At 48.4% G+C, this 24,082-nt stretch overlaps 1 protein-coding gene across 1 annotated transcript; it reads right to left on the reverse strand.

Annotated features, from left to right (window-relative positions):
- Nucleotides 1-12,797: 12,797 nt before the first annotated feature.
- Nucleotides 12,798-23,052, reverse strand: FBRS (fibrosin). Its single transcript, XM_036742081.1, has 18 exons — nucleotides 22,567-23,052; nucleotides 21,588-21,767; nucleotides 20,585-20,620; nucleotides 20,441-20,470; nucleotides 20,246-20,294; nucleotides 19,815-20,115; nucleotides 18,689-18,990; nucleotides 18,118-18,323; nucleotides 17,775-17,819; nucleotides 17,414-17,509; nucleotides 17,168-17,236; nucleotides 16,634-16,663; nucleotides 16,415-16,486; nucleotides 15,709-15,835; nucleotides 15,386-15,466; nucleotides 14,643-14,726; nucleotides 14,242-14,449; nucleotides 12,798-13,997 (listed from the first exon to the last, which is right to left on the reverse strand). Exons 1-18 carry the CDS (start codon nucleotides 23,050-23,052, stop codon nucleotides 13,481-13,483), a joined length of 2,919 nt encoding a protein of 972 aa, XP_036597976.1. The 3' UTR covers nucleotides 12,798-13,480.
- Nucleotides 23,053-24,082: the final 1,030 nt, after the last annotated feature.

Here is a 24,082-nt window from a genome sequence, read left to right on the forward strand (position 1 = left end):
AGAAATGGACTCTAGCCCCTTTCTATAGAATATAGAATACATAGAATCAGTTACTGGTTGGTCTCTTTGTGATGCCTTAACTAGAAGTTATGTTGAAGATTATTGGTGAATAAACCAGAAAGACCTGCCCTTTCAGTAGGCTGTAAAACCAGAGATTCTAAAAAAAAAAAAAAAAAAAAGGACATTTCTAGTTCTGGCCGCTAACTTATGAGTTCACAAGTTCTTGGGTCCCTGATGTGATGCTTGTTGCCCAGAAGAAGTTTTTGCTTGAAACCCCTATCACTTCTCAGAAGAAATGACCATTTCCAGGAGAATGCTTCAGCTCTAGTCATGGCCTGGCTAGCCCAGAGATCTTCTGAGTTGCCCAGGCAGGCAAGTCTGAGATCAAAGCGAAATATTTGTTCTAGAGTTCTAAAAAGTTGTCTTAACCTTTCAGGAGAGCATAACAGATGTGGTAGGTTATTGATGTATGTTTCAAGTATTTGTTAATGTAGGCTTATGAGTCTTTTGTGTTTTTCCTTTCATGGTGGAAGAATAGCTGTCCTATACCTGATATCAACTTCGTACATTGAGAACCTTCCTAAAAGGACCCTATTGCTGCCTTTTAGGGAAGATACCTAAGCTTATTGTACATATTTTCCTAGGAGTTCTACTATGCAGTTGAGACCATAATGTGCCAGGGGAATAAGGAAAACCTGAATCCCCTTTTTTAGGTGTCAGGCTCACCCAGGATAAAGCCTGATCTGTGTGAGTCCAGAACAGGATTTCCTAATAGAAGAACCCCTCCCCTCTAAACCACGGGTGGTATTTCAGTTATCAAACACTAGTCTTTTGTATCCATTTGGTGGGATATCTGATTTACCTATTCTAATTCTTGGATTTATCTTTGTTTTTTGCTGAGTACCAGATAGTTTTGATCAGAGGTATCAAACATGCAGCTGGGGTACCAGCCAGAGTAAGGGGAACCAGATTTAAATGTATTTGGAAAATATTTAACAAAATAAAAATACAAGATCATGTTAGTATGTGCTTTTGAGTTAATATGGGGTCCACAAGGGTCCTTATATATAGATTAGTGGTCCCTATTTCTATTTGAATTTGATACTGCTGGTTTTAATAACTGCTTTAGAACATGTTTTAAAGTCTAGGAGTGCAAGGCTATTTTCATTAGCTTTTCTATTCAATGCATCCTTTCAAGCAATCTCTACCTGCCACCTTCACTCTCCTGCCCCCAAAATCCCATCTTCTGAGAACTAGTAGTGTTCAGCCCTTGGCTGTCTGCTATTTAGGGTAGGGGTAAGGACTGAAAGTCTCCCCACCACTTTTGATTGATATGAGACAAGATAGTTCAAGAAATTCCAGGGATTTTGTGGGTGAATGTGGTGGATGAGGACATGGGCCATACCTTTGCTCAATCTTGGTTGATCTGGGAAGGCATCACACAGCTCACTGGAGCTTCGCAGGCTCTGGGGTAGGGACTGGAAACCAGTCCTGGCCTCCACCATGAAGGAACTTCCAGAAATTATGCTTCTGAACCTAATAAGCTCAGACCAAGGTGGGACAGAGAGAGCACCAGAAACCTCCACTTCTCCACCCCCAGTACTATCAGGCAGAGAGATGGAAGGGAATTGAAGTGCTGAAGAGGGCACAGGCTAGGTCAGGTACTACAATTTGTTTATTCATTCCCTAATTAATGAATATTTACTTTGTTTGGGGTTTCCCTCCCTATACCTCAGGACCTGTTAATGCGAGCTGAATGGACAATATAATTCCTGAACCCCTGCTTTCTGCTCAAAGGAGGAGAAGAGTCCTAGGCAGGGTGATGACAGAATCTGACCTTATAGCAAAAGGAGGGAGATTGCTAGGGCAGCACTATTCTTACTGGGGGCCTCATTAGAAATGGCTAGATGAGGATAGAGGCAAGACACAATCAACCATTCAATCAATAAACATTTATCAAGTTCCTACTATGTTTTAGGCATGGGGACAAGCACTGGGGATCCAAAAAGAGGCAAAAAACCATCCCTGCCCTCACTCACAAAGACCTCACAATCTAATGGAGGAGACAAAAAACAAACGTAATATACAAAGAAGCTATATACAGGATAAATAGGAAATAACTAACAAAGAGAAGGCACTAGAATGGAGAGGGGGAGAGGGGAAAGGCCTAGTGTAGAAGATGGGATTTTAGTTGGGACTTGGAGGAAGCCAGAGAAGCTAGGAAGCAGAGATGAGGAGAGAAAGCATTCCAGGCATTGCGGAGGTTGGGGGTGGCAGGGAGCTAGAGAAAATACCCCAAACTGAGAGATATGGAATGTCTTGTACATGGAACGGAGGCCAGCGTCACTGGATCACAGAGGATGTGGTGGGGAGTGAGGTACAAGAAGACTGGAAAGGTAGGAGGGGGCTAGGTTATGAAGGCCTTTGAATACCAAACTGAAGATTTTGTATTGATTCTGTAGGTGATAGGGAGCCACTGGGGTTTATTGAGCAGGGACAGTGACATGGTCAGACCTCAGCTTTAGGAAAATCACTTTAATGCCTAAATGGAGGATGATCGGAGTGGGGAGAGATTTAAGGAAGACAAACCCACCAACAGGCCATTGCAACAGTCCAAGTGTGAGGTGATGACCTGGGCTGGAAAAATAACTCACTGTGACCTTATCTTGGATTTCCCTATCAGATTTTTGCCTGGTGCTTTTTCTAGATCTGTTGGAGGAGCTTTGGTTCTTTTTCGGGTGGGGGCGTTGCAGGTCAGCACAGGAAGACAAACAGAGAGGTGTACAGACAATGGGTAAGGTGTCCGACCAGGAGGGTGACACATGGTGCACTTCAGCAAGGAGAAGCTGTGGACCAGGGAAGAAGGAAGTTCCAGACCCACAACGTGGCATTTCAGCAGAGACAGGTGCCAACTGGGCTGTGTTGCCCAATACCTAGTTCCAGGTCACATATCAAGTGCAGACTGAAAAGATGCTATGTGCCTAGAGGTGGCATTCTGGGGTAGGAGGTGGAAGGCTCCAGGCTCTGTACTTGAGAGAGAAGTTTCTGAAAGAAGCAGTAAAAAGTGGAGCCTCCATTACAGCAGCTAACTCAGTCTGAAGCTGGCAGAGTATTAACCAGGGCAGGGATGCCAGATCAAAGGGAAACCTTAAGTTCTGATGCTGAAACTGTAGAGCTTTCCAGCTTGCTGATAGTAGCCAACTCCAGCCACAGCAGTCTACTGTAACTCCAGAGTAAGTCCATAGTTCTGTTGCTAAGACCTAAACTCAGGTTGGCAACATATAGAACTCAGATGGGGAAGGGCCTAGGGCACAGAAATTATACTTGCACTAGATCAGACTACTCTGGGAGCACTGAAAGCTTTCAGGTCCCCAGACTGAGTTGTCCCTAAGATCAAAACTCAGTACCTCAAGAAAGCATCAACAGGATCAGCTCAGACATTCTCTCCAGAAGTATGTAGAGTATGGCCCTAACAGAAAAGTCCAAAGCCAGGAAGCAGACTGGAAGAACGAGCAAAGAAAAAAAAATTCTCTACAAAAAGCTATGGTAAGACAGACCTGCAAGACACAGAATTAGATGACAAGAAGGACTCCAAAACATCTACAAGCAAAGCCTCAAAGAAAAACACAGCTTGGACTGTGAAATTCAACTAGAATTTCTGGAACAGATGAAACAAGAATTTCAGAAAGTTTGTTTTTTTAATATATAAATGCTTTAAAAGAACTACAAAAGGAAAATCTGGAAATAGAGTTAACAGCTTGGCACAAAAGGTACAAAACCTTGCCCAAGCAACAAGTTCTCTGAAAATTAAAATACAGTAAAATAGGAATAAACTCAGAATCAAAGCTTAAAATAAAATCCAAACAGAAACCAAGGGAAACATTTAACTGTGAGAAATCAACAGGCATATGGGGGAGGCACAGGGTCCAGGGTAAAGATGGAACAATTTTTTTGTGTGTTAGAGGAGAAAGACATTCCCCATCCTTACATTGATTTTTGGTTTGTCTCCTTTTTTAAAAATTAAAATGAAAACTCTTGCAAGATAAGAAAGCAGGATTACAATACAATATTCCTGTGGATAGGCTCCCATGTGCAAGATATGCATTATATACCCATGTAATATAGGGGCAAATTCACACGGATTGTATAAAAGCATAGATATGCCTCACAAGAGGCATATATGGATACTATCTGAGACCTGGCCTGCCTCTTTGGAAAGGAGGAAAGCCTAGGGCAATGCCTGCATGACAGACAGCATACCACCTGGGGCAGGAAGGGAAAAAACCCAGGAGTGCCTTGGAGGTGGGCTCTCTTTTTTCCAGTCTCCAAGAGATGTACATAACTAGAATTATAACAATCTGCCTTGCTAAATATTTCTGGTCTAGGGGTGTGAGTGTGGTTCAGAACAAAAGCCAGTTCCTGGTCACTAGTCTTTACCTTCCATTAACTCTTTCCCACCAAATACCAGTCACACAAAAAAAACCTATCATGAATAGTGGAAAAACTCATCTATCCAAGCAAACAACAAGCATACATCAGAGAGGTTATACAGATTAGAATATACCAGAAAATACATGAGTGATTGAGCTTTTTAAATGGGAGTGAGGTGAAATCTCAGCTCAATCACAAAAGAGGACCCAGTCTCACCCACAGAAAAATTGTGTCTCTGAAGCCTCCAAGGAGAAAAGCTGGAAAGCAGGAACATGTTGAGGACTTGGCTACCTCTATATGCCTGCTGTTTTCAAAGTCTTTGTCTCTGTGTCTGTTCCCAAAAATCTGTGACATATCCCAAGAATCCCTTTCACCAATTTCACCCCTTAAGCATCATATCACACTCTGTATTCCCTCCATCAATCAGTATTTTGTCTCCCATGCATGCAGCAGCACACAAAATGCCCCAGGCCTGGGTGAAAGCCCAGATGCATGGATAAAGAAAATTCCTGAGCAGTATGCCCAGTGGAGAGAAGATTCCCCGCTCCCCTCAAGGTCTCCTGCAGTTGATAGATCAATGAGGAACTAAAATCACAGAAAGGAGGAAGTGAAGACCTGTAATTTGTTCTCCACTATTATTGTTATTTAGACAATGATGGTTGAATGGGAAAAGGGTTGCCTTCTAGGAGCCCCAAAAGGCTTGAGTGGAGTCCAAACCATAGAGTGGCTTGTCTGAGAGGGACTCTATATGATCCTCTGGGTTAGCTCAGGATTCACTAGAATATTGCTCCATTTCCCTTCTGAGGGTGATTCAAACCATAGGGTGACACTAAACCAGAAGTACATTGAGACTCATTGGAGAGGGAGAATTGTTGATTGCTTATGGGCTACTGGGAGGATTTTATGTGTATTCTGCAGATTGACTCACTCAGGTTCTTTGCATCTTCTGGATATTCTCTGGGGACAAATAAAGGCTGACCTGTACATAACAGCTTTTGTTACCTTGATCTAGGGACCCTGTTTCCACACATTCGTAGAAACTTAGTGTAGTGTCTGCCTAGGTAGATGGTTCCTTCCTTAACATTCTCTGGTCTTGCCTGGGACTCTATGTTTGAGAGCAAAACCAGAGTTGGAAGGGAAAAGAAAAAAAAAGCAGCCACATAACATAAATAGTTGCTCAAATGCAGTGCATTAAAGGACAGACTGCATCACATGGCTGGTAGCTGCTAGAAGTATTAGAATGGAGTCAGGCAGCACCCCTAAGTGACCTAAGCCAGACCAGACTGCCATATAACACACAGTGAAGCATAACTTTTCATATTATTGAATTCCCCATATCCCCCTCTCAAGCATCCTTGAGGGCAGGGATATGACTATCCCGGAGAGGTGACAGAGATTTACCTTAGTGAAGCTACTTGAGCAACAGGGATTGTATACCTGAAGTAAGAGTTAGTGAGTCCTGGGTCACAGAGAGCCAGAATTTGAATGTCAATTGACCAGGAACCATAAGCTATAATTCACCAGTCAGATAAGTCGCCAGACATGCTAAAGAACAAGACCGTCTTTTCCCCCCTTATCTATGATTGTAACCTAGGGGATAGGGGAGGGATGTTGCAAATGAATAATATTTCTCCTTTGCCAAGAGCTTCCAGGTGATGTAGTTCCTTTGCAGGGATTTGGAGGAGAAAATGTGCGAACTCAGCTATTAATGGTGTAGCAAGTACCAAGCTTGCAGATGGGTGAGCCTTTTGCCTAAAGAGCCTGAGCAGTCATTTATAAATCTCTATTCTATTGTTTATTTCTTGCAGTAATTGTACCTAAAATACAATGTATGTTTTCTTTTTGGATCACACAAAGCTGGGCTAAATCTCAATGTGAAAATGAGAAAGATTTCCCCAGAGTTCCATGTTGGGGTGAAGTACAAGCCAAATTGTGATATTTATGAAATATCATATGCAAATGATCCTTTATGAACATCCTATGCAAATGATCCTTTTATGTTTAAAGACCCTAGACCATGCCTAGAGGAACCTGGGTCAAAGTTGAGGGGATGAGAGTAAAGTGTTTGCTTCAATTTCTATTCTAAACAGGTAGAACAAACTCTTCTTCTCCTACTCTTAGTGATGTGATGAAATCTCGCCTCTTAAGAGAATCCATACTGATCAATATATATGAAATAAACATCACTTTCTCACTATTCATGAACTGCACACAAACAATATCTGGAAAATTTCCTAAACTCTTGGTGGAAAAAAACCAGCCAAAAGATTGATCTTTTGGAGTCAATCCCCCCAAGTCATACCTGATTCATTTGAGTTTGAGGAGCATCGGGCAAAAGATTACATCTCCAAGGTTCACATGAGATAAGTTATCCTCCTCCCTAGTGCCAAATCCCTTTTATGAGGTAACCAGAGCCTGAATCAGGATGGTAGCAATGTCAGTGGAAAGGAAGGCACAGATACAATAGACATTGGCACGGTAGAATTGACAACTTATTGAACCCAGCTATGAGGGAGTCAATGGTGATCATTTCAAACCTGGGTGATGGGAAAGATTATGGCACTGTCAATAAAAAAGGAAGTTGAAAGGAGAGGCAAATTGGAGGGGGTAAGAAAATGATGAGTTTAAGCCTGAAAATATTGAACTTGAGGTGTTAGCAGACTATACAAGTGGAGATAGAGATCCAAAGGGTAGTATGGAAATAGGAGACCAGAATACAGGGAGAGATTGGAGCTAAAGGTAGATTTAGGAGATACCTGCATTGAGGTGCTGATTGAAACCAGGGAAATGGATGAGATCACCAAGAACAAGAGATGAGAAAAGGGATGATGACTGATCTTTGAGGGACACGAACTGAGAAAGCAGAAGGGAGAATATAAACCATTGAAAAAGACCAAATAGGAGTCATGTAGGGAGAGAACCATAAAAGAGCAGTGTTATGAAAGCCAAAGTAGTAGAGTATGTCAATGTATGAGTAACCAACTATCAAATACTGCAGAAAGGTCAAGAAGCAGAAGGAATGAGACAGATTCATTGGACTGGTGACTAGGTCATGAGTGTCCTGGCAGAAAGCATTTTGTGTAGAATGATAAGGATGGAAGCCAGATTCCAGGGGTTCAGGAGTCAGTGGGAGGTGAGAAAATGGAGCCAGCAAACATGGAAGTTTAGCAGTGAAGGGGAGGAGTGAAAAATGTTGATTTGTAATAAATAAGTTTGACAAACTGATAGATTTTTTTAAAGCAGGGTATCAGGATCTTTAGGGTTCCAGATATGCAGATTTGTGTCAGGTTCAGGCAAGCAGCCCAGGCCTACTCAACAATCAAGCTCTGATATGCTTTCCTAATTTACCTCACACTAGGGCAAATAGTCCAGCTACAAAAAGAATCAAGTAATGTAAGGCTACTCCAAAGAAGTATGGTTCTCAGAAAAGGGATTTGGCACTGGGGAGGTGGATAACTTATCTCACACGAACCTAAGAGATGCAATCTTTTGCTCAGTGCCCGCCCCCTGCCTCCGCCAAGCTCACATGAATCAGGGCTTATTTGAGGGTTGACTCCAACAAAAGGTCAACCTATTGGCTCACTTCACTCTGTATCAGTTCCTACAAATCTCCCCAGGGTTCTCTGAAACCATTACATTCATCATTTCTTACAGAACAATAGTATTCCATCACATTTTTATATCATAATTTGTTCATCCATTCCCCAATCAATGAGTACCATTTCAGTTTCCAATCCTTAGCCACCACAAAAAAGTTATATTTTTGTGTCTCTGTAGTTTGTTTTTCTTCATACTAATCCTTCCCATAATCTTCCCTCCCCTCGAATTCCCCTTTCTTATAACCTACCCCTTCCTCTAATTCCCCTTTCCTCCTTCTTCCTTTCCATACTGAGTGAAACATGTTTCTATAAGCAACTGGGTGTGTGTATATTCTTTGACTACTTGAGAAGAATGTGAGAGTCATCTGTCACCTCCTCTTCTCACCTTCCTCCTAGTTTGTATAGACTTCTACTTTTGCACTTCATTTTAAGTGAGATAATTGTCCCTAACCTAACGTAAACTCCCTTGTTCCCCCAGCTAATGTATTTCTTTTCTTCTAGCCATTCTTCTTTTAAGGTCAGTCAATAAGCAATTACTAAGTGACTACTATGTACCAATTACTATGCTAAGAACTGGGGATACAAAGAAAGGCAAAAGACAACCCTGTCCCTTAAGGAGCTCACAATCTAATGGAGGAGACAACATTCAAATAGCTAAGTACAAACAAGATATATACAGGATAAAGAGGAAATGATCAACAGAGGAAAGACACTAGAATTAAGAGGGTTCAGGAAGGGCCACACAACAGAACCACTCCCAAACCTTTTGTCTAATCAATGTCCCCTCTATGACAACTAACGATGATAGAGTTCAAAAGGGACAGATATCTTCTTTCCATATAAAAATATAAGCAGTTTAACCTTTGGTCCATTATGACTGTTCATTCATGTTTACCATTTTATGTTTCTCTTATCTCCTGTGTTTAAACTTCAAGTTTCTATGCAGCTCTATTCTTTTTATCAGGAAGACTTGGAAGTGCTCTATTTCATTCAAGTTCCATTTTTACCCCTATAGGATTATACTGTTTTGTTGGGTAAGTCACTCTTGGTTATAAGTCTTATATCCTTTGCCTTCTGGAATATTCTATCATAAGCTCTCCACTTTATATTAGTTGTTGTTAAATTGTGTATTATACTGACTGTGGCTTCTCAGTAATTGAATTCTTTCTTCCTGGCTGCTTGCAGTCGGTATCTTTTCTTTAATCTAAGAACTCAAGATTTTTGGCTATAACGTTCTGGGGATTTTTCACTTGGGGGTTTCTTTCAGGAGATAACTGGCAGATTCCTCCTATTTCTACTTTGTCCTCTGGTTCTAAAGAGTCTGGGTAGCTTTCTTCTGTGATCTCTTTGAAGTATCATGTCTAAGCTCTTTTTTTGGTCATGGTTTTCAAATAGTGCAATGATCCTAAAATTTTCTCTCCTTGATCTATTTCCCAAGGCAGTTTTTCTGCTATAAGATACTTCATGGTCTCCTATTTTTTTTTTGTCTTTTGACTTTCAGTATTTGTTTCATGAAGACATTGGCTTCTATTTGCTCTGTTATAATCTCCTGGGAGTTTGTTGCTTAGGCAAGATTTCATACCTCTTGTGCCAAGCTGTTAATTCTCTTTCCAATTCTTTTTCCCATTGATCTCATTTCTTTTGCAATTTTTTTCCTAGTATTTTAATATCATCCATAAAAACCTGTTTAACTCATAACTTTTACTTTATATCTTCCAGGAAGTCTAGTTGAACTTGTGCCCAACCTGTATTTTTCTTTGAGGTACTGTTTGTAGATGTTTTGGTGCCATTCTCTTTTTCTGGGTTTGGATCTTGAGCGTCCCTGTCACTATGATAGCTCTTTATGGAAGAATTGTTTGACTATTTTTCCAGCTTACTTCTTGATTTCAGACTTGAGGTTAGAGCCAGTCTCCGCACACTTCTAGAGTGGATCTCTGGGACCAGTTCTGCTGCCTTCTTGGGGTACTGGGTGTTGTGTTATTCCAGGATTTCAGGAACAGTTCAGGATAGGGACCTACAAGCTTTCAAGGCTCCCAAAGCAGTCTAATCAATGTTTCCCTGGTCTGAGCTCTGCAAGTTGCCAACCTGGGTTTGGATCTGAACAGCAGACTCTTGGGTAACTCCTTTGGACTTTCAGTAGACCGCTGCTGCCATGATAGCCAGCTGGAAAATTCTACTGGTTCACAGTAACAGAACTGCAGGGTTCCTTCTGGCCTGGGATTCCTGCCCTGGTTATTCTTCAGCAGGCTGAAGACTGATGGTAAGTCGATGAGACCCCATTCCACTCCTAGGATCAGAGGCACACAGCTGCTGGTTTCTGAACTTGTTCTTTACTCAGCACACAGCCCAAGCCCACAATTGCTCCTCACCCTGAGAACCACTGCTGGGCACAGGTCCCTTCCTCAGTGTGTCTTGGATCCATGACCCAGAACTGAGTAGTGGCAAAGCTGCCAGTTGGCACCTATTCCTGCACCCTGCACTAGGTCACAGTGCCCCGATACGGCTGTGAGTCCACATCTTGCCCTGATGCATCCCTCAGAGCTGGAATGCTCTGTGCTGCAGTTCCTGGCTAGACCACCATCCCATGATGGCAGACAGACCTGTCTGGACTCCCTACTCCAATGACTTTCTTTTAGCTAGGTGGCACATTGGATGGGGTGTTGGGCCTGGAATCAGGAAGACTCATCTTCCTGAGTTCAAATGTGGCTTCAAACACTTACTAGCTGTGTGACCCTGGGCAAATCCTTTAACACTGTTTGCCTCAGTTTCCTCATCTATAGAACAAACCAGAGAGGGAAGGGGCAAACCACTCTAGTGTCTTTGCCAAGAAAACGCCAAATGAGGTCACTAAGAGTCAAACACAACTGAAAAATCTTGTTTCATCACATTTGTTTCCCTCAGCTAAAATGTAAACCCCCTTGGAAGCAAATACTGTCAAGTTTTTCATCTCTGTACCTCTAGTGCTGGGCACAGTGCCCTATACACAGTACACACTTAATAGATGTTGAATGCTGGACAGTTTACACTCCGTCGCCTCTGAGTTTCCTTCAAACTTAAGATATTGTGATCCTAGAAGGATTATCATTTCCCCATCTGAGAGTACAGAGGCATTTTTCAGTAGCCTGCTGGAGACATTAATTCCTTTAAAAAAAGAAATGATCCAAGGGTGGTGATTTGGTTATCAGGGCTGCTACAAGTTTCTATTAAGGTGCAGGTCCGCCACCTGCCATCACCTCTGCATCCAGTCCAGTCCTTGTGTTCTATTCAGTTCAGCAAAACCTAGGGAAGCATGTAAGGCCAAATTTACTCAGCTATTCTTAATGAGTTCTTTGGGAGGCTGGATGAGTAAGCCTGGGTGAAGAGTGCTCTTCTCCTCAAAAATTTTTGGCTTGAAAATGTGAAACAAAAACTTATTTTTACCCCTACTCAACAAAGACTACAAGTAAAAATTGGAAGTGACCTTGGAGATTATATAATCTGATATCCTTGTTTTATAGATAAGGCTAAAGCAAGCAGCGGATTACCCAGGGTCACAGCAAACCCTGTTAGACCACTAACTCATTAGGAATAGCTTCAGAAACACTTTGGCCTTGGAGCCTCACCTAAATTTTGCTGACTTTAATAGAATGCAAACAGCCAGCCAAATGGAATAGAGAGTTCTTTGTGATATGGGTTCCTGACTCATGGATCAATGTTTTTGTCATTACACCCTGATGCTTCAAAACTAGGTGTGTACCCCCTATTTCATTGGCTTCATTTAGGGAAATGAATTTTAGCATGAGAATAAGATAAACAGAACAGTGAAAACTGAAAAAGTCCCCAAAGTACCCAGCCTACTGCCTACCCCCAATCCTGGTCATAATGGGTCTCAAAAGTTTATCCCCTGGTGCACACCACCCCGTTTGGGGCCCTTTTTCCTCCCTCCTCCCACCCAGTCCCAGGCATACAGTCAATGAGGAGGAAGATAAGCTGCATTGTAACACTCCTTTTTTATATAAATATCCGCAAATATTACAGAGCCAACATCCCCCATTTACCCCATGGGGGGAGCCAACTGAATATCTTTGTTTTTTAACAAACCCACCACCTTAATAGTCTCTAAGGTGGCCCAGAACACAGGGGTACCTGTAACTCCCTGAGGCCAGGCTGGGGCTAGGGTCATTGTTAGGAAGAGTTCAGGCAGGTAGCTTCTGAGGAACTGCCTGCCTTGCTTTGCTCCGTCCCCTGTTCTTTGGTCTGTGGGACATGATGAATTCAGCCTCCCTGCCAGGGAATTCAGGGACTCTGAGGGGAGGAAGCAGCATAAAGGTAGATACCAAGTTCTGCCTTAGAACAGCAGGCCCCCAAGATTCTTGGGAATAGGAAAACTGACTCCTGGGGGATGCTTGGTCCAGAGCACCAGGACCTACACATTGAGAGGGACAGAATTTCTGAGGCTTAAGAGTTCAGGCTATTGGAAGCCTGGGGATGACAAGAAACAAGATATAAGGCTGGAGGGAAGTGGCCTTGCCAGCCAATCAAAGAGGACTTTCCCCTTCTTCCTGGAATGGCAGGGTGAGATTAATTTGACCCATCCTGGCCTGACTGATGGACTCAGGGAGGCCATTCCCATGTTTGTCCCTCACATAAATCACCAATTTCCTGAGGAAAATAAAGCCAGGTCCCTGGTACCTCCTGCTGGGTTCCCAATCCCAACTCCCCACCAGGCTTTCCCCTTTCCTTCCCTTCTTTCCCCCCTCCCCCCAGACAGAGAGGCGAGAGGCTGGGAACAGAGCACCAGTCTGAGGATTTAATTAAACAAGGGAGGGGGGAAGAGGATTTGGGCTGAGGGGGCACCCCTGTAAAAATGTACAAAACACCTGGGGGGGCCATGTGGAAGGGGAGATAAATATGTACAGGGAACCCCCCTCCCCCTAACCCCCCCATCTTCTCAGACCCTATGAAGGAGGGTCACTGGTGACTTCTGATGTCCCAGCAGCCCCATCCTGCTTCCCCCAGGAGGGAAGGGGGAACAAGAGGCCTGGGTGTGTGTGACTTTGGCCTCAGGCTTGATAAGCCTACAGGAGGCTGTCAGGAGGCTTAGCATCCAAGGGACCCTCTGAGGGAGCCCAAATTTTAAAGGGGAAAGGGGAGGGGATGGGGAAAATAGGAGAGGGAACAGCACTGCCTCTCAGGTGGTCACAACCACTGCCCTCCAGGTGACCCCCATCCCTCTAGAGAGTGGCTCTTGCACTTAACCCCTTTGGGGGTGGGTGGGTCTGGGACCTCTATTTTCAGGATGATCCCATGGCTGGGGTAGTGACCTGTGACCCCATGACAATTCCACAGAAGCCTAGGGGTCATGACCTTTGCCCTCCCAAGTAGGATCACAACCTCCACCCTAAGGCTGGGTGGGGAAGTGAAAAAGGGGGGAAGAAAATGGAGCTCTACCCCCAGCCCCTCCCCTCCCCTCACCTGTCAGCTCTGGGTGGCCCTGGCGGTCTAGGGGGAGAGCCAGGCCGAGGGGCGGGCACCAAGGGGGGCGGAGCCCCCAGAAGGGCCCCAGGAGGCGTTTTGCTAAGCAACTGAGGGGGCCCAGGGGCTGCGGTAGGAGGTGGGGGGGCCAAGCGACCATAGAGTAGAGGATGGGTAGGCTCCAGACCATAGAGTCGAGCTGTGGCCACAGCTCCTGCCCCTCCCAGCTCCTCCCCAGCCTCATAGAATCGTGGGGGGCGGGCCAGGCGTGGAGGGCCCGGCAGCCAGGGCTCCAAGAAGGGGGCACATCGGTCAGAAGGACTGGGACCCAAGAAGGGGGGTGGTCGGGGCCGATCAAAAAGCAGGTGTAGGCTGGGAGGCCCAGGGACCTCCTCCTTCCTCTCTTCCTTCACCCTCACAGGCTCCTTGGGGGGTCTTACCCCCTCCTCCCCGGCCCGGGACTTGGGGGTAGCTGGGGAAACTCGAAGCTGTGGTCGGGAAAATGGGAGATCCCTAAGGGAAGGGAGAAGAGATGTGCTTAATAAATGGTTGTTGCATGAATGAAATGAAGAACAAGTGACAATCACAAAAAAAAAAAAAACAAATGAAATGAAGAGAAGAAGCTAGAAACTAGATTCTTTCTTGGTGGGTGGGAGCAAAAGACAGAAATGAAGGAGTCTGGTTAAGATCAAGGGGAGCTGAAGTCAGAGGTATAGAAAAGGAGGTGGAGCATCACAGTGCTTGGGCAAAGCCATACCTATCTTTCTCCTCTTTGGGGGCTGAGGACTCTCGCCTCTCTACTGGACGTTCTTTGTCCGAGCCAGGTGTCCGTGCAGCCTCAGGGGGTCGGGCCCAGGCAGGAAAGGCAGGGGGGCCACGGTGCAGCCGGGCCCATGGATCAGGAGGAGAGGCAAAGGCAGGAGGGGCCCCCGGGCTTTCTTTCTGGGCAAAGACAGCACCAGTGTCTAGAAAAACGAGAAAAAACAAGTTGGCCAACTGAGAACCAGGAGCTTCAGGCTAAGTGTGAAGTTAGAGAATCCAACTAGCCTGCTGCTTCACCACTGAATTGAAGAACCAACACAACTTAAAGAGAACAGGTGCTCTTCTCTGCCCCAACTCTTTTCCCCATCTCCCTGAGCACCGCACCCCCATACTCACTGAACGTAGGGCTGCCCAGGCCTCCAAAGGCCCCATTGGAGAGAGCAGCCAAGGACGCAAAGCTGGTAGGGCGCCCGAAAGGATCTGGAGGGGAGAAAGGGCAAATCTGTGGGTAAAGCACTGACGTAGCACTTGCCTTTCTCTAGCCCTGTGTTTAGGCCCAAGGTCTCTACCCTCAAAGGAACTAAGAAGTCTTCCTGGGGAGACAAGACTAATACAGAAAGTCAAATAAAAGAGATATAAGGCAGTCGTAATATAAGATTTCAAACAAAATAGGAAAGACAAGTGTTACAACCTTCCAGGAGAGAGATGTCCCAGAAAAGAAAGGATGTTGTTGTTTGAAGGGACCAACACGTCACCCAGCCCAACTTCCTCATTTTATAGGGAAATCAAGGCCACAAAAGAAATGGCTTGCCAAATGTTACATTACAAATTAGTGGCAAAGCCACTTTATCCCAAGTCCAGGGTCTTTCCACCAAACCTTGTTACTTAATGGAGACAGAGGCGAGCTGAGCTCAGGAGAATTTAGAGGCTCTAGATAGGTGGGAGGGATAGACATGGGGCTATCAGGCAGGTGAAAAGCAGAATAAGTAAAGAGAGAAATGTGTGTGGTGCACACAGGGGACACTGAGGAAACCGGCCATGGATGATTGGGAAGAACTGGGGGCTCTTGGCCTCTAGGCAGGGGGTGACCACTTGTTAGCCTAGTCCTAGGGCTGGTATATATGAAGAACTGCTCTTACCAATGTGGGTACCAGGGCTCAGAAAGGATGCAGGGGGCCCAGGAGCTGCTGTGAAAGGGTTGGCAGCAGGATGGACAGCACCTGAGAGAAAAATGGAGAGAAAGCTTTCCACAAAGGAATTCAGAACCAAGATTCTAAGATTTATTAGCCGGCAGATGGTATAGCTGTTAGAGACTCACTTTACAATACAGGAGAAGAAACAAAGGCTGAGAAAGGAGCCTCAAGTGACTTATCCAACATCATACAGTTACAGTTAGTGGCAAGATCACTATTAGAACCCAGGTAACCTAGACTCCCAGGCTAGTGCTCATTCCCAGACTCACCTGTTGCGGTGAAGAGGGAAGCTGGGTGGGAGAGCTCCTGCCCAGGGGGAAGGCCTCCATAGGCCCCAGGGAGGCAGGGCAGAAGGTCGTTCCGAAAATCCAGCTTATGAGGATCTCCCTGCATTAACTGGAGAGGAAGAACTGCGGTGAGGGATTTTAGTATCCTCCTCCCTTCTCCATTCCCTTCCCCAAGGTTTCCTTAAGACGCTAACCCCTGGAGAGAATGGGGAAATGGGGAAATGTGGTTGTGGGTCCCCTCTCAACTTCCTTTTGAGAGCCCATGGCCCTTGACTGGACACTTTGCCCAATGAACTTCTCTCTGACCTGGCCCCACTCCCAGAGACAGGGTGAGAAACAATTTGATAGATCAGGCCTTGTTAAGAGTTTATGGGGGCACCTCTTCTTCAGTGCATGTGGAAGGGGTGGGGAGTAGTGTGGCATTTCTATAGGAAATCCCCGAGAACTGAAAAATCATCAAGCCCCAAAGAAATAAAGCCTGGACGATAAAGCTGTAGGCACCCCTACAGGCAGACAGGGAAGCTGTCTGGGGGCAGAGGGTTCTCCTGCTGCTCCTCGTCTATCGCTACATCACGTGCCCTAAATCAGTCTGTAAAACATCCCTCCCAATAGCCCATCCTTCCTCAGCTCACTCTCATGCCTCTAGCACCCCCACTCAGCTCCATCCTCTCTCTACCAGGCCGGATACCTTCATCTTCTCCTGGTGCCTCAAGATCATATAGGCCACTCGCACGTGCATGGCACACCACTTCCCCGGTTTCTGAGGTGCAGAAGGAACGGAAGAGAAGTGATGCCATTACCCTTCCCCAGGCAAATTTCACTCCTTCCCCACCACCCATAAGACCCTAACCCATGTCCTTCTCTATCCCTGTCCCTTTGAACCCACTCCCTTTCCCATCCTACTCACCCTCAGTGGGGGGCGGAAATGGTCAGGAATCTGAAGGGCAGGAACAGAAATGGGAGGACAGCTTAGTCCCATCTGCCAGCACTCATTTTGGCAAACCCAGACTCTCTAAAATTCCAGCTTCCCTTTGCCCTCGGGGTCCTGGCCTCTGAGCCCAGAGATCACAGTCCTCAGGGCTCTTTCCCCTTAAAATAGCCCTCTCCCTTAGAATAACACATAGCCCTTTGGTTAAGCCCCCTTCCCTGGGCTATCTGCTTCAAAAAGTTCCGATTGCCTAATGAGTCCCATCAATACTTCAGAGTGCTCAGAACTTTCTTCTGGATGCTCTCCCTGCCCTGGGCATTCCTTAAGGAATTCTCTTTCTCTGAAATCCCCACTGCTCACTCCTAGGGGAACAATGCCTACAGTGAGAAACCACAAACCCAACCCATTAAAGCTCCCTACTTCACCTACATGGCATTTCACCCTCCCGAGGTACTTGCCACTCCCGCCCCTCGTTGCCAAGACCTGGCCCTCTTTTGTCTCCCCTCAGCTCACCTGTGTTCCCTTCTGGGGCAGCCCACTGGGGACCGGCCCCAGTCGTGGTGGCAGTTCTGGATTCGTGCTCTGGGGAAAGGAAGGGAGAGTGACTAAGGAGAGGGGAACAGAGATCTGGTGACTGAAGGCATATCTGGGATCTAAGAGTTAATTTGCCTCAGGCTTTGGAAGTGGGACAAAGAGCACACGATCTACCAAGAGATAGGTGGGAAAGGAGAACACGGTATCTGCGTTTTGGACACTCACCTTAGGCTGGAAAGCCCCCTGCAGAGAACCAAAGGAGACAGCAGGAGGCAGACCAGGGGGGAGGCCAGGGACAGCAGGGGGGAAGGCCGCATAGAGCTGTGAAGGAAAAATGACCAAACTGGGGGTAGAGAACAGCCAAAAGGCCTCTTTTCTTGCTGTCATATCGCTCCCTCACTCTATAACTAAGAATCAGTGAGATCTCATCTTCTCCTAGGGCAGGCTTGGTTGCTGCTGGCAGCCCGTGGCCCTAACACATTGCTGAGTCCTCTATACCAAACGAATGCTCATTAAGCACCAAGAAAGAAACTTGCCAGAGCATTCCCACACCCAGGTATGACCCAGGGCCCCTCACGGCACTCACGTTATGCCGGAAAAGGCCTTCGATTTTTCCTGGATATTTCTCGAACTATGAGAAAGAAGGTGGGGATAAATTAGAAGCCAGAGACACTAGACTTTCCTATCTCCCACCAGATGGACCTCCCATACATGGATTCAGATGGTTCCCTCCCACCCCAAACACACACACACACACACACACACACACACACACACACACACACACACGTCCCTCCCCACGGTCCACCTAAGAATACACTGCAACATCCCTCACCCTCAAACAACCAGGCAACTTCCCCCAACCCTCCAAAGGCTTCAGATGCCCCTTCCCACCCCTACCAGGTCCTTGAGTGGGAGAGGAATCTCACCATGTGGGGGCCGTGGGGGGGCAGCAAGCCAGGAGGGTAGGGGGTGAAGTGCTGGTGGGTGTGCTGGTGGGTGTGCTGGTGCTGGTGGTTGTGCTGGTGGAACTGGAAGGCCAGGGGCCGGGCTGAGCCCCCTGCCCCCCCCACCTCGGGGCCTCCCTGGGCGCTCAGGAACCGAGTGCTCAGGTCCTGCCGCATCAGCTCCTGCTCTGTGAGAGGTGACCAGGACGGGGCAGGGTGGAGGGAGAGAGGGATTTATGCCCCCCTCCCCCTTCCACCCAACCACCCCACTCAGGCCCCACCCCCATTGGGCTCTGATCCCTTGCTTCTGCTTCCTCCTGCTCTAACCTTTCATGGATCAGTCCTCCCCCTTGGGCTCTTTCAGGTATCTTTCTTCTACTTCTGTTACCTAACATTTATTCCTTCATCCTTTCAACCCACACCCTTCTCCTGAATCCATTATCTCTTGAAATTGAATTTTCCCCGATTCAAAGGGCAGAATGCCTGCCCCAGTACTTCTTTCTCCAAGATCTCTCTCTACCTTTCAAAGCCACGCAAGCTCTTGAAGACTCACCAGAGAGGGCACTGGCCGTTGCAGCCCCAGGGTGGCCTGCCACCTGCAGCAAAGGTGGGGGTGGGGGTAGAGTAGGGCCAGGGGAAAACAGGGCAGGATGGGGTGGTGGGGGAGGTGGCCGTAGCCCAGTAGGGGGGAAGCCATGGCTGGCCAAAGGCAAGGGCAAGGAGGGTGTTGGGGGCCGATGGGAGAGTTGAGCTGAAGAAGACGAGGAAGAAGAAGATGAAGATGAAGAGGAAGAGGAAGAAGGTGGAGGTGGGGCCACTGGAGGAGCAGGAGCCTTCGGGGGTGGCCTCGAAGAGCTGTGGAAAAAGACCAGGGAAACATAAAAAATCTGAAAGAATCCCATCTACTTGAGAGGTCAGACTCGCTAACAGCACCCTACTCATACTCAATGCATTTATAAAGCTTTTCTCTATTATGAATCTTCTGGTGTTTACTAAGAAAAGACCTTAAGATTTCAGCTTACTGACAAACATGAGGGTGTAACCCCACAAGGAACCATCCTGAGGCAGAGAAGTCTTTCATTTCTTTTGCTTCTCTCGTCTCCTATCCCTGATCCTTTCCCACCAGCTTCTTTCATTCATCCTAATCTACCTGACCTACACAGATCTCTCTCTTCTCTGACCCCCATGAATATGTACACTCTATGGCATTTAACCTCCATGCGTTGTTGTATGTTACTCAAAACCCACACAGCCTGGGACTAATGCATCCCAGGATGTCTCTCTCGAGCCTTCCTTTTCCCAGGTAAAGTTCTCTTTTTCAGCGCAGCTTCCTTTTTAGGGAGTGTGAAGTAACAAAAAGAACACTAGACGTCAGACAACCTAGCCTTTAGTCCTGACTTTGCTATTACTTTATAACGTAGTCTTGAACAAATCATCTTCCCTCTCTGTGCCTGTTTCCTTATCTGTAAAATAAGCTCTAATATTCTATTATTCTTAGTGTTTCACATGAATCTTTTCTCTCCCTAGTGAGAATTATGGTCCTTTACCCATGGTACCTGGAACAGTACAAGTAGAAAGAACCTATGTACACACGTGTACACACACACACACACACACACACACACCCACACACACACACACTCCATAATGAATCAAATTAGCTTCCTGGGATCACTTACCTGCCAGTGCTAAGGTCCAGGCCACTGCCATAAGTGGAAGAGCGGATGCCGAAGGGTGAAACCCGGAGCTGCAATTGGGGTGCAGGTGGGGGTGGCAGGCTGACAGGGGCTGGCATCGGGGCTGGGGGGGTGGTTGGGGGTCTGGGGGCCGGTGGAGGCAGTGGCTCCTTGGCAGGGAAAGGCACTAGCAGCGGGTCGGGTCCGGGGGGCTGCTCCTGACTCCGCTCCAGCCCCGACACTTTGGGGATCACAGAGAGTTTCGCTTCACAGTTCCCATTTAAGTTGCCATGGGGGCCCGAGGCTGGAAGGGGAGGGGAAGGTACACAGTCAGTGGCAAACTGGGTGCTTTGTTGTCCCTCCTCTCTTCCTGGGAGCGACTGAGCTCCAGGCTGTGCTCAGCCTTAACCCCAGCCCCGGTCCCAAGAACAAACCTTTGCTGGTTGAGACAGTAAACGATGGATCGAGGTCGTCATCAGAGACCTGGCAAGTAAGAAGAAGGAAAGCAATCAGTTCCTGGTGGCATAAGAGATTCTACCTAGAGATGAGATGTCACAGTCCCAAGTCCAAATAGCCTCTGGGCACCCTTGGCAAGATCTGCCCCCCACCCAACACGGGCACCAACTCACCCTCTCGTCCAGGTCACTCTCCGCATCACACTGGAGAGAAGGAGAGACAGAAGTGTCAGGGGAGGGGAGAAGAGTTGGCAGGGGGCACGGCAGTGTCTGCTGGAGAGAGAGTGGGAAAAAACTGGGCAGGGAAGGACCACTTACTATGTATCCGGCTTCCAGAGAGTTTCGGGAGGAGGCCTATAAGGGAAGAGTACACAGGTGAGGGACACTCATCAGGAAGAAGTCAAAGGCAGAGTCAAACAGGCATTTGACTCCCTGATGTGGCTGTTGTCCAATTCAAGCTCAAACTCCACCAAGTTGGGCCAGTTTGCCCTACCTACACTCAGCCTAAATTTGCTTCTATCAGAAGATCTGATCCAGTACTAATTAGTCCAAATTCTAAAGGGTTATGGAATCGTAAATATTAGTAGAGATTTAGGTCACTTAATCTAACCTCCCACTCTGAAGAAATGTTTTCTTTAATCTGACATATGGTCACCCGTAGCCTCTGCTTAAACACTCCCATGGATGGGGAGATCACACCTCCAAAGACAAGCCTTCCATTATTGGACAGTTTTAACTGTTAGGAAATTCGTCCTAAGGCTGTCCACCCCTTATGCTTTGGTGCATGACACATTACAACCCTTCAAAGGAATGTTTAAAGATACCTGTACTCTTCCTACCCTCTCAACCTCACAAAGCAGTCAAGAACTCTCCTATTTATGAAATGTCTGCAGCTTTGGCCTGCTCCCCGCCTCCTTTAAGATTCATATTCTGAGACCCCAGGACATCATGCCCTTGGAGAGCAGTTTCCTTTGGGACTGTAAGTTCCCAAGACCCACTCCTCTAAAAATCCTTGAGCTAGAAGTAAACTTAAGGATCATCTAGTCCAACTTCCCACTGAATACCGAATTCTCCTCTACAACGTTCCTAAAAGAACAGCTTTCCTGCAAATCTTCACCCACTCTCTGAAGAGCTGTTCTCTGGACCCGTTCCAGTTTGCTCATGCCCTTTCTAAAGTGTGCCCCCAACTCAATCACAAAGCACTAAAAGACCAGATTAGCTACACGAGGACCAAAAATCAGAACTGCTGAAGTAGAACAGCATGGAATACATAAGAGACTTATGGAAAGGGTAAGAGAATGGGAGGGGTGGCACATCTCACCTCTTTCCTCCTTCGCTTGCTGGACCTTTTTCGGGCACGGTCCCCTGGGGGCCTGCCAGTCTCCCGCTCTGAGCTGTCTCCTGGCTCCCCTCGGCCCCCCCCTACACCCCCCCGCTTCCGCTTTCCGGAATGTTTTAGCCGATGCTCCAGTCGCTCTGGGGGCTGAAGGGATGCATCCTTCTGCGGGCAAAAAGTAGACAAGTGAGAGAGAGACACTAAATAAAGATCATCATTTACAAGCACTTTAAGGTCTGCACAGTTCTCTACCACCATCTCATTTGATCCTCAAGGCATCATCAAGGACGGAACAAGGATTTATTAAGCATCTACCACGTACAAGGACTGTGTTCAACACTGGGAGCATAAAGTAAAAGGATTACAGGCATAACCCCCACTTTACAGATAAGGAAACTGAGGCTGGGAGACATAACGACACTTGTCCACGGTGGCACAATTAACAAGGGCCCAGGGTGGGAGTGGAACCCAGGTCTCTCCTGATCTCAGACCCGGATTTTCTGCCCCTAGGCCCTACTGCTTATGACAGGCTGTGCTCGTTTTCTGGGGTAGGCCTGGCTCCCTCCTCCCCCTCCCAACCCGGCCGCTGCTTCTCTTTTCTCCAAGGCCAGCCCCACGGGCCGCTGCCGCTGATGAATGGCCGGCCGGGAGGGCGGACAGTATCCAGCCAGCCAGCCAGCCAGCTCTGGGGTGTGGTGGCTCCCTGGAAGCCAGGTGGCCCTGGGGATCGGCTCCCCTCCCACCCCCCGGGGAGGGCAGAGGCCTGGCCAGAGGAGCCGGTTGCTCTGGTTTGGGATGCCATCCCCCCCTGCCCCTCCTGCCAGGCCGGGCCCCTCACTCCCGGGCGCTGCCGGCCGGGCCTCCTCCTCCCCCGCTCTGCCCCCGGGCTCCAGTCCCTTCCCCCCAGGCTCCGACCCGGGCCCTGACAACCCCCGGCCTGGGTCGGGGCCCACCGAGGCCTCACCTGCAGGGCCTCAAGGCTGGCGAAGCTGGCGATGGCGAAACCATCGATGAGGTCCTCCTCCTCCTCCTCCTCCTCCTCCTCCCCCTCCTCCTCTTCGTCGTCGTCCTCCTCCTCCCCTCGGCTGCCCGAGCCGGGGGGCCGCTTCCTGCCCCGGGGCCGGGGGGGCCGGCGCCGACGCCTCTTTCCCCGGGGGCTGCCTCGCTCCCCGGAGGAGGCGGACGACCACGGCCGGGCCGGGGGCGGCGGCGGCGGCGGGGGCGGCGGGGGCGGGGGCGAGGACGACGACGACGACGAAGGCAGCAGCGCCGAGGCCGCCCCCAGCAGCGTCCGCGGCGCGTCCCCGGCTGCCGCCCGCCGCCCCCCGCCCCGGCGCCGCCGCTCCCGGTCCCGCCGCGAGCACCGCCGCTGCCGCCGCGGCTGAGAGGCGCCCTCGCCGCCCCAGCCCGGCGGGCCGGGGGCCGGGGCCGGGGCCGCCGCGGTCTCCATGGTGACCGCCCTCAGCCCCGCATCCGGGAGCAACCGGAGCCACCCCTCAAGCCCGGAACCCCGGGGGCTACAGACGGAGCAGGAGGAGGAGGAGGAGGAGGAGGAGGAGGAGGAGGAGGAAGAGGAAGAGAGGGCCACAGCCTCCCCTTTAAGGCGGGGTTTACAGTCCTCCCGGCGAAAAGCTGGGGGCCGCCCCTTTAAAGAGGGAGCCGAAAGTCCTGAGGAAGATGGGAGCCGGCACCACCCCTTTAAGAACGGGCTCAGAGTCCTCCGGGCGGCGTAGGTCACCCCTTTAAAAGGGGCTTAATGTCCTCCTGAGGGAGAAGGGGGAAACCACCCCTTTAAAGAGACTTTGAAGTTTGCCAGCAGCAGCAGCCCCTTTAAGAAAGCCTTGTGCTTCTCCGAGAGCAGCGGACTTCCCCCTGGGAGGGGTGGTTTTCGAGTCCTCCTGAGGAAAAGCAAGGTTCCAACCTTTCAAAACGGCACGAAAGCTCTAAGACCGACGCAGGCCCGACCTTTAAAAGGATCTAAGCCCCTCCGGGTAACGAAGACTGCTCATTTCAAGACTTTAAGGTCCTAGCGACACGAAAGACCCCTTTAAGGGAACGAGTTAATTTACAGTCCTTCATATACGTCAACTTCCCCTCGAAACCGAATTTAAAAGGCCTGGGGAGGAAGGCAGAGATGAGAAGCCACTTTCTCCCTAGTCTTTCCGACGGCCCTGTCCGTGATTTGGCAGCTCTTGTCCGGCAGCTTCCCCTTTAAGATAAACGTTGGTGTCCTCCGAGTGCAGCAACCTCCCCTTTAAGAAAATTTAAAGGGACCTCCTCTGAGCCCAGTTTCTCCAGCCTCCTCCTCCGGTCGCCATGAAAGGCGTGAGGGGGGGGCGGGGCTGAGGGGGCAGCCCCCAAATCCCCGGATGTGAGGCAATGGTGATGGGGAATGGCTTTGCTTTCCGCCGACATAAAAAGTCCTTCCTTCTTCCCTTCTCTTCCTTCTTCTCTCCCCGACTTGCCCCTTTAAGGGCCTG

Source organism: Trichosurus vulpecula, chromosome 1 (genome assembly GCF_011100635.1).
Source record: "Trichosurus vulpecula isolate mTriVul1 chromosome 1, mTriVul1.pri, whole genome shotgun sequence".
Taxonomy (NCBI): domain Eukaryota; kingdom Metazoa; phylum Chordata; class Mammalia; order Diprotodontia; family Phalangeridae; genus Trichosurus; species Trichosurus vulpecula.

Excerpts from the sequence above, each read along its gene's own strand:
- FBRS (XM_036742081.1), bottom strand. The coding sequence starts at position 23,052 with ATGGAGACCGCGGCGGCCCCGGCCCCGGCCCCCGGCCCGCCGGGCTGG. Across the intron at positions 20,295-20,440 it reads AGAGTGACCTGGACGAGAGG|GTCTCTGATGACGACCTCGA; the intron begins GTGAGTTGGTGC and ends CTTACTTGCCAG. Across the intron at positions 14,450-14,642 it reads CCTGGGCAGCCCTACGTTCA|ACACTGGTGCTGTCTTTGCC; the intron begins GTGAGTATGGGG and ends TCGTTTTTCTAG.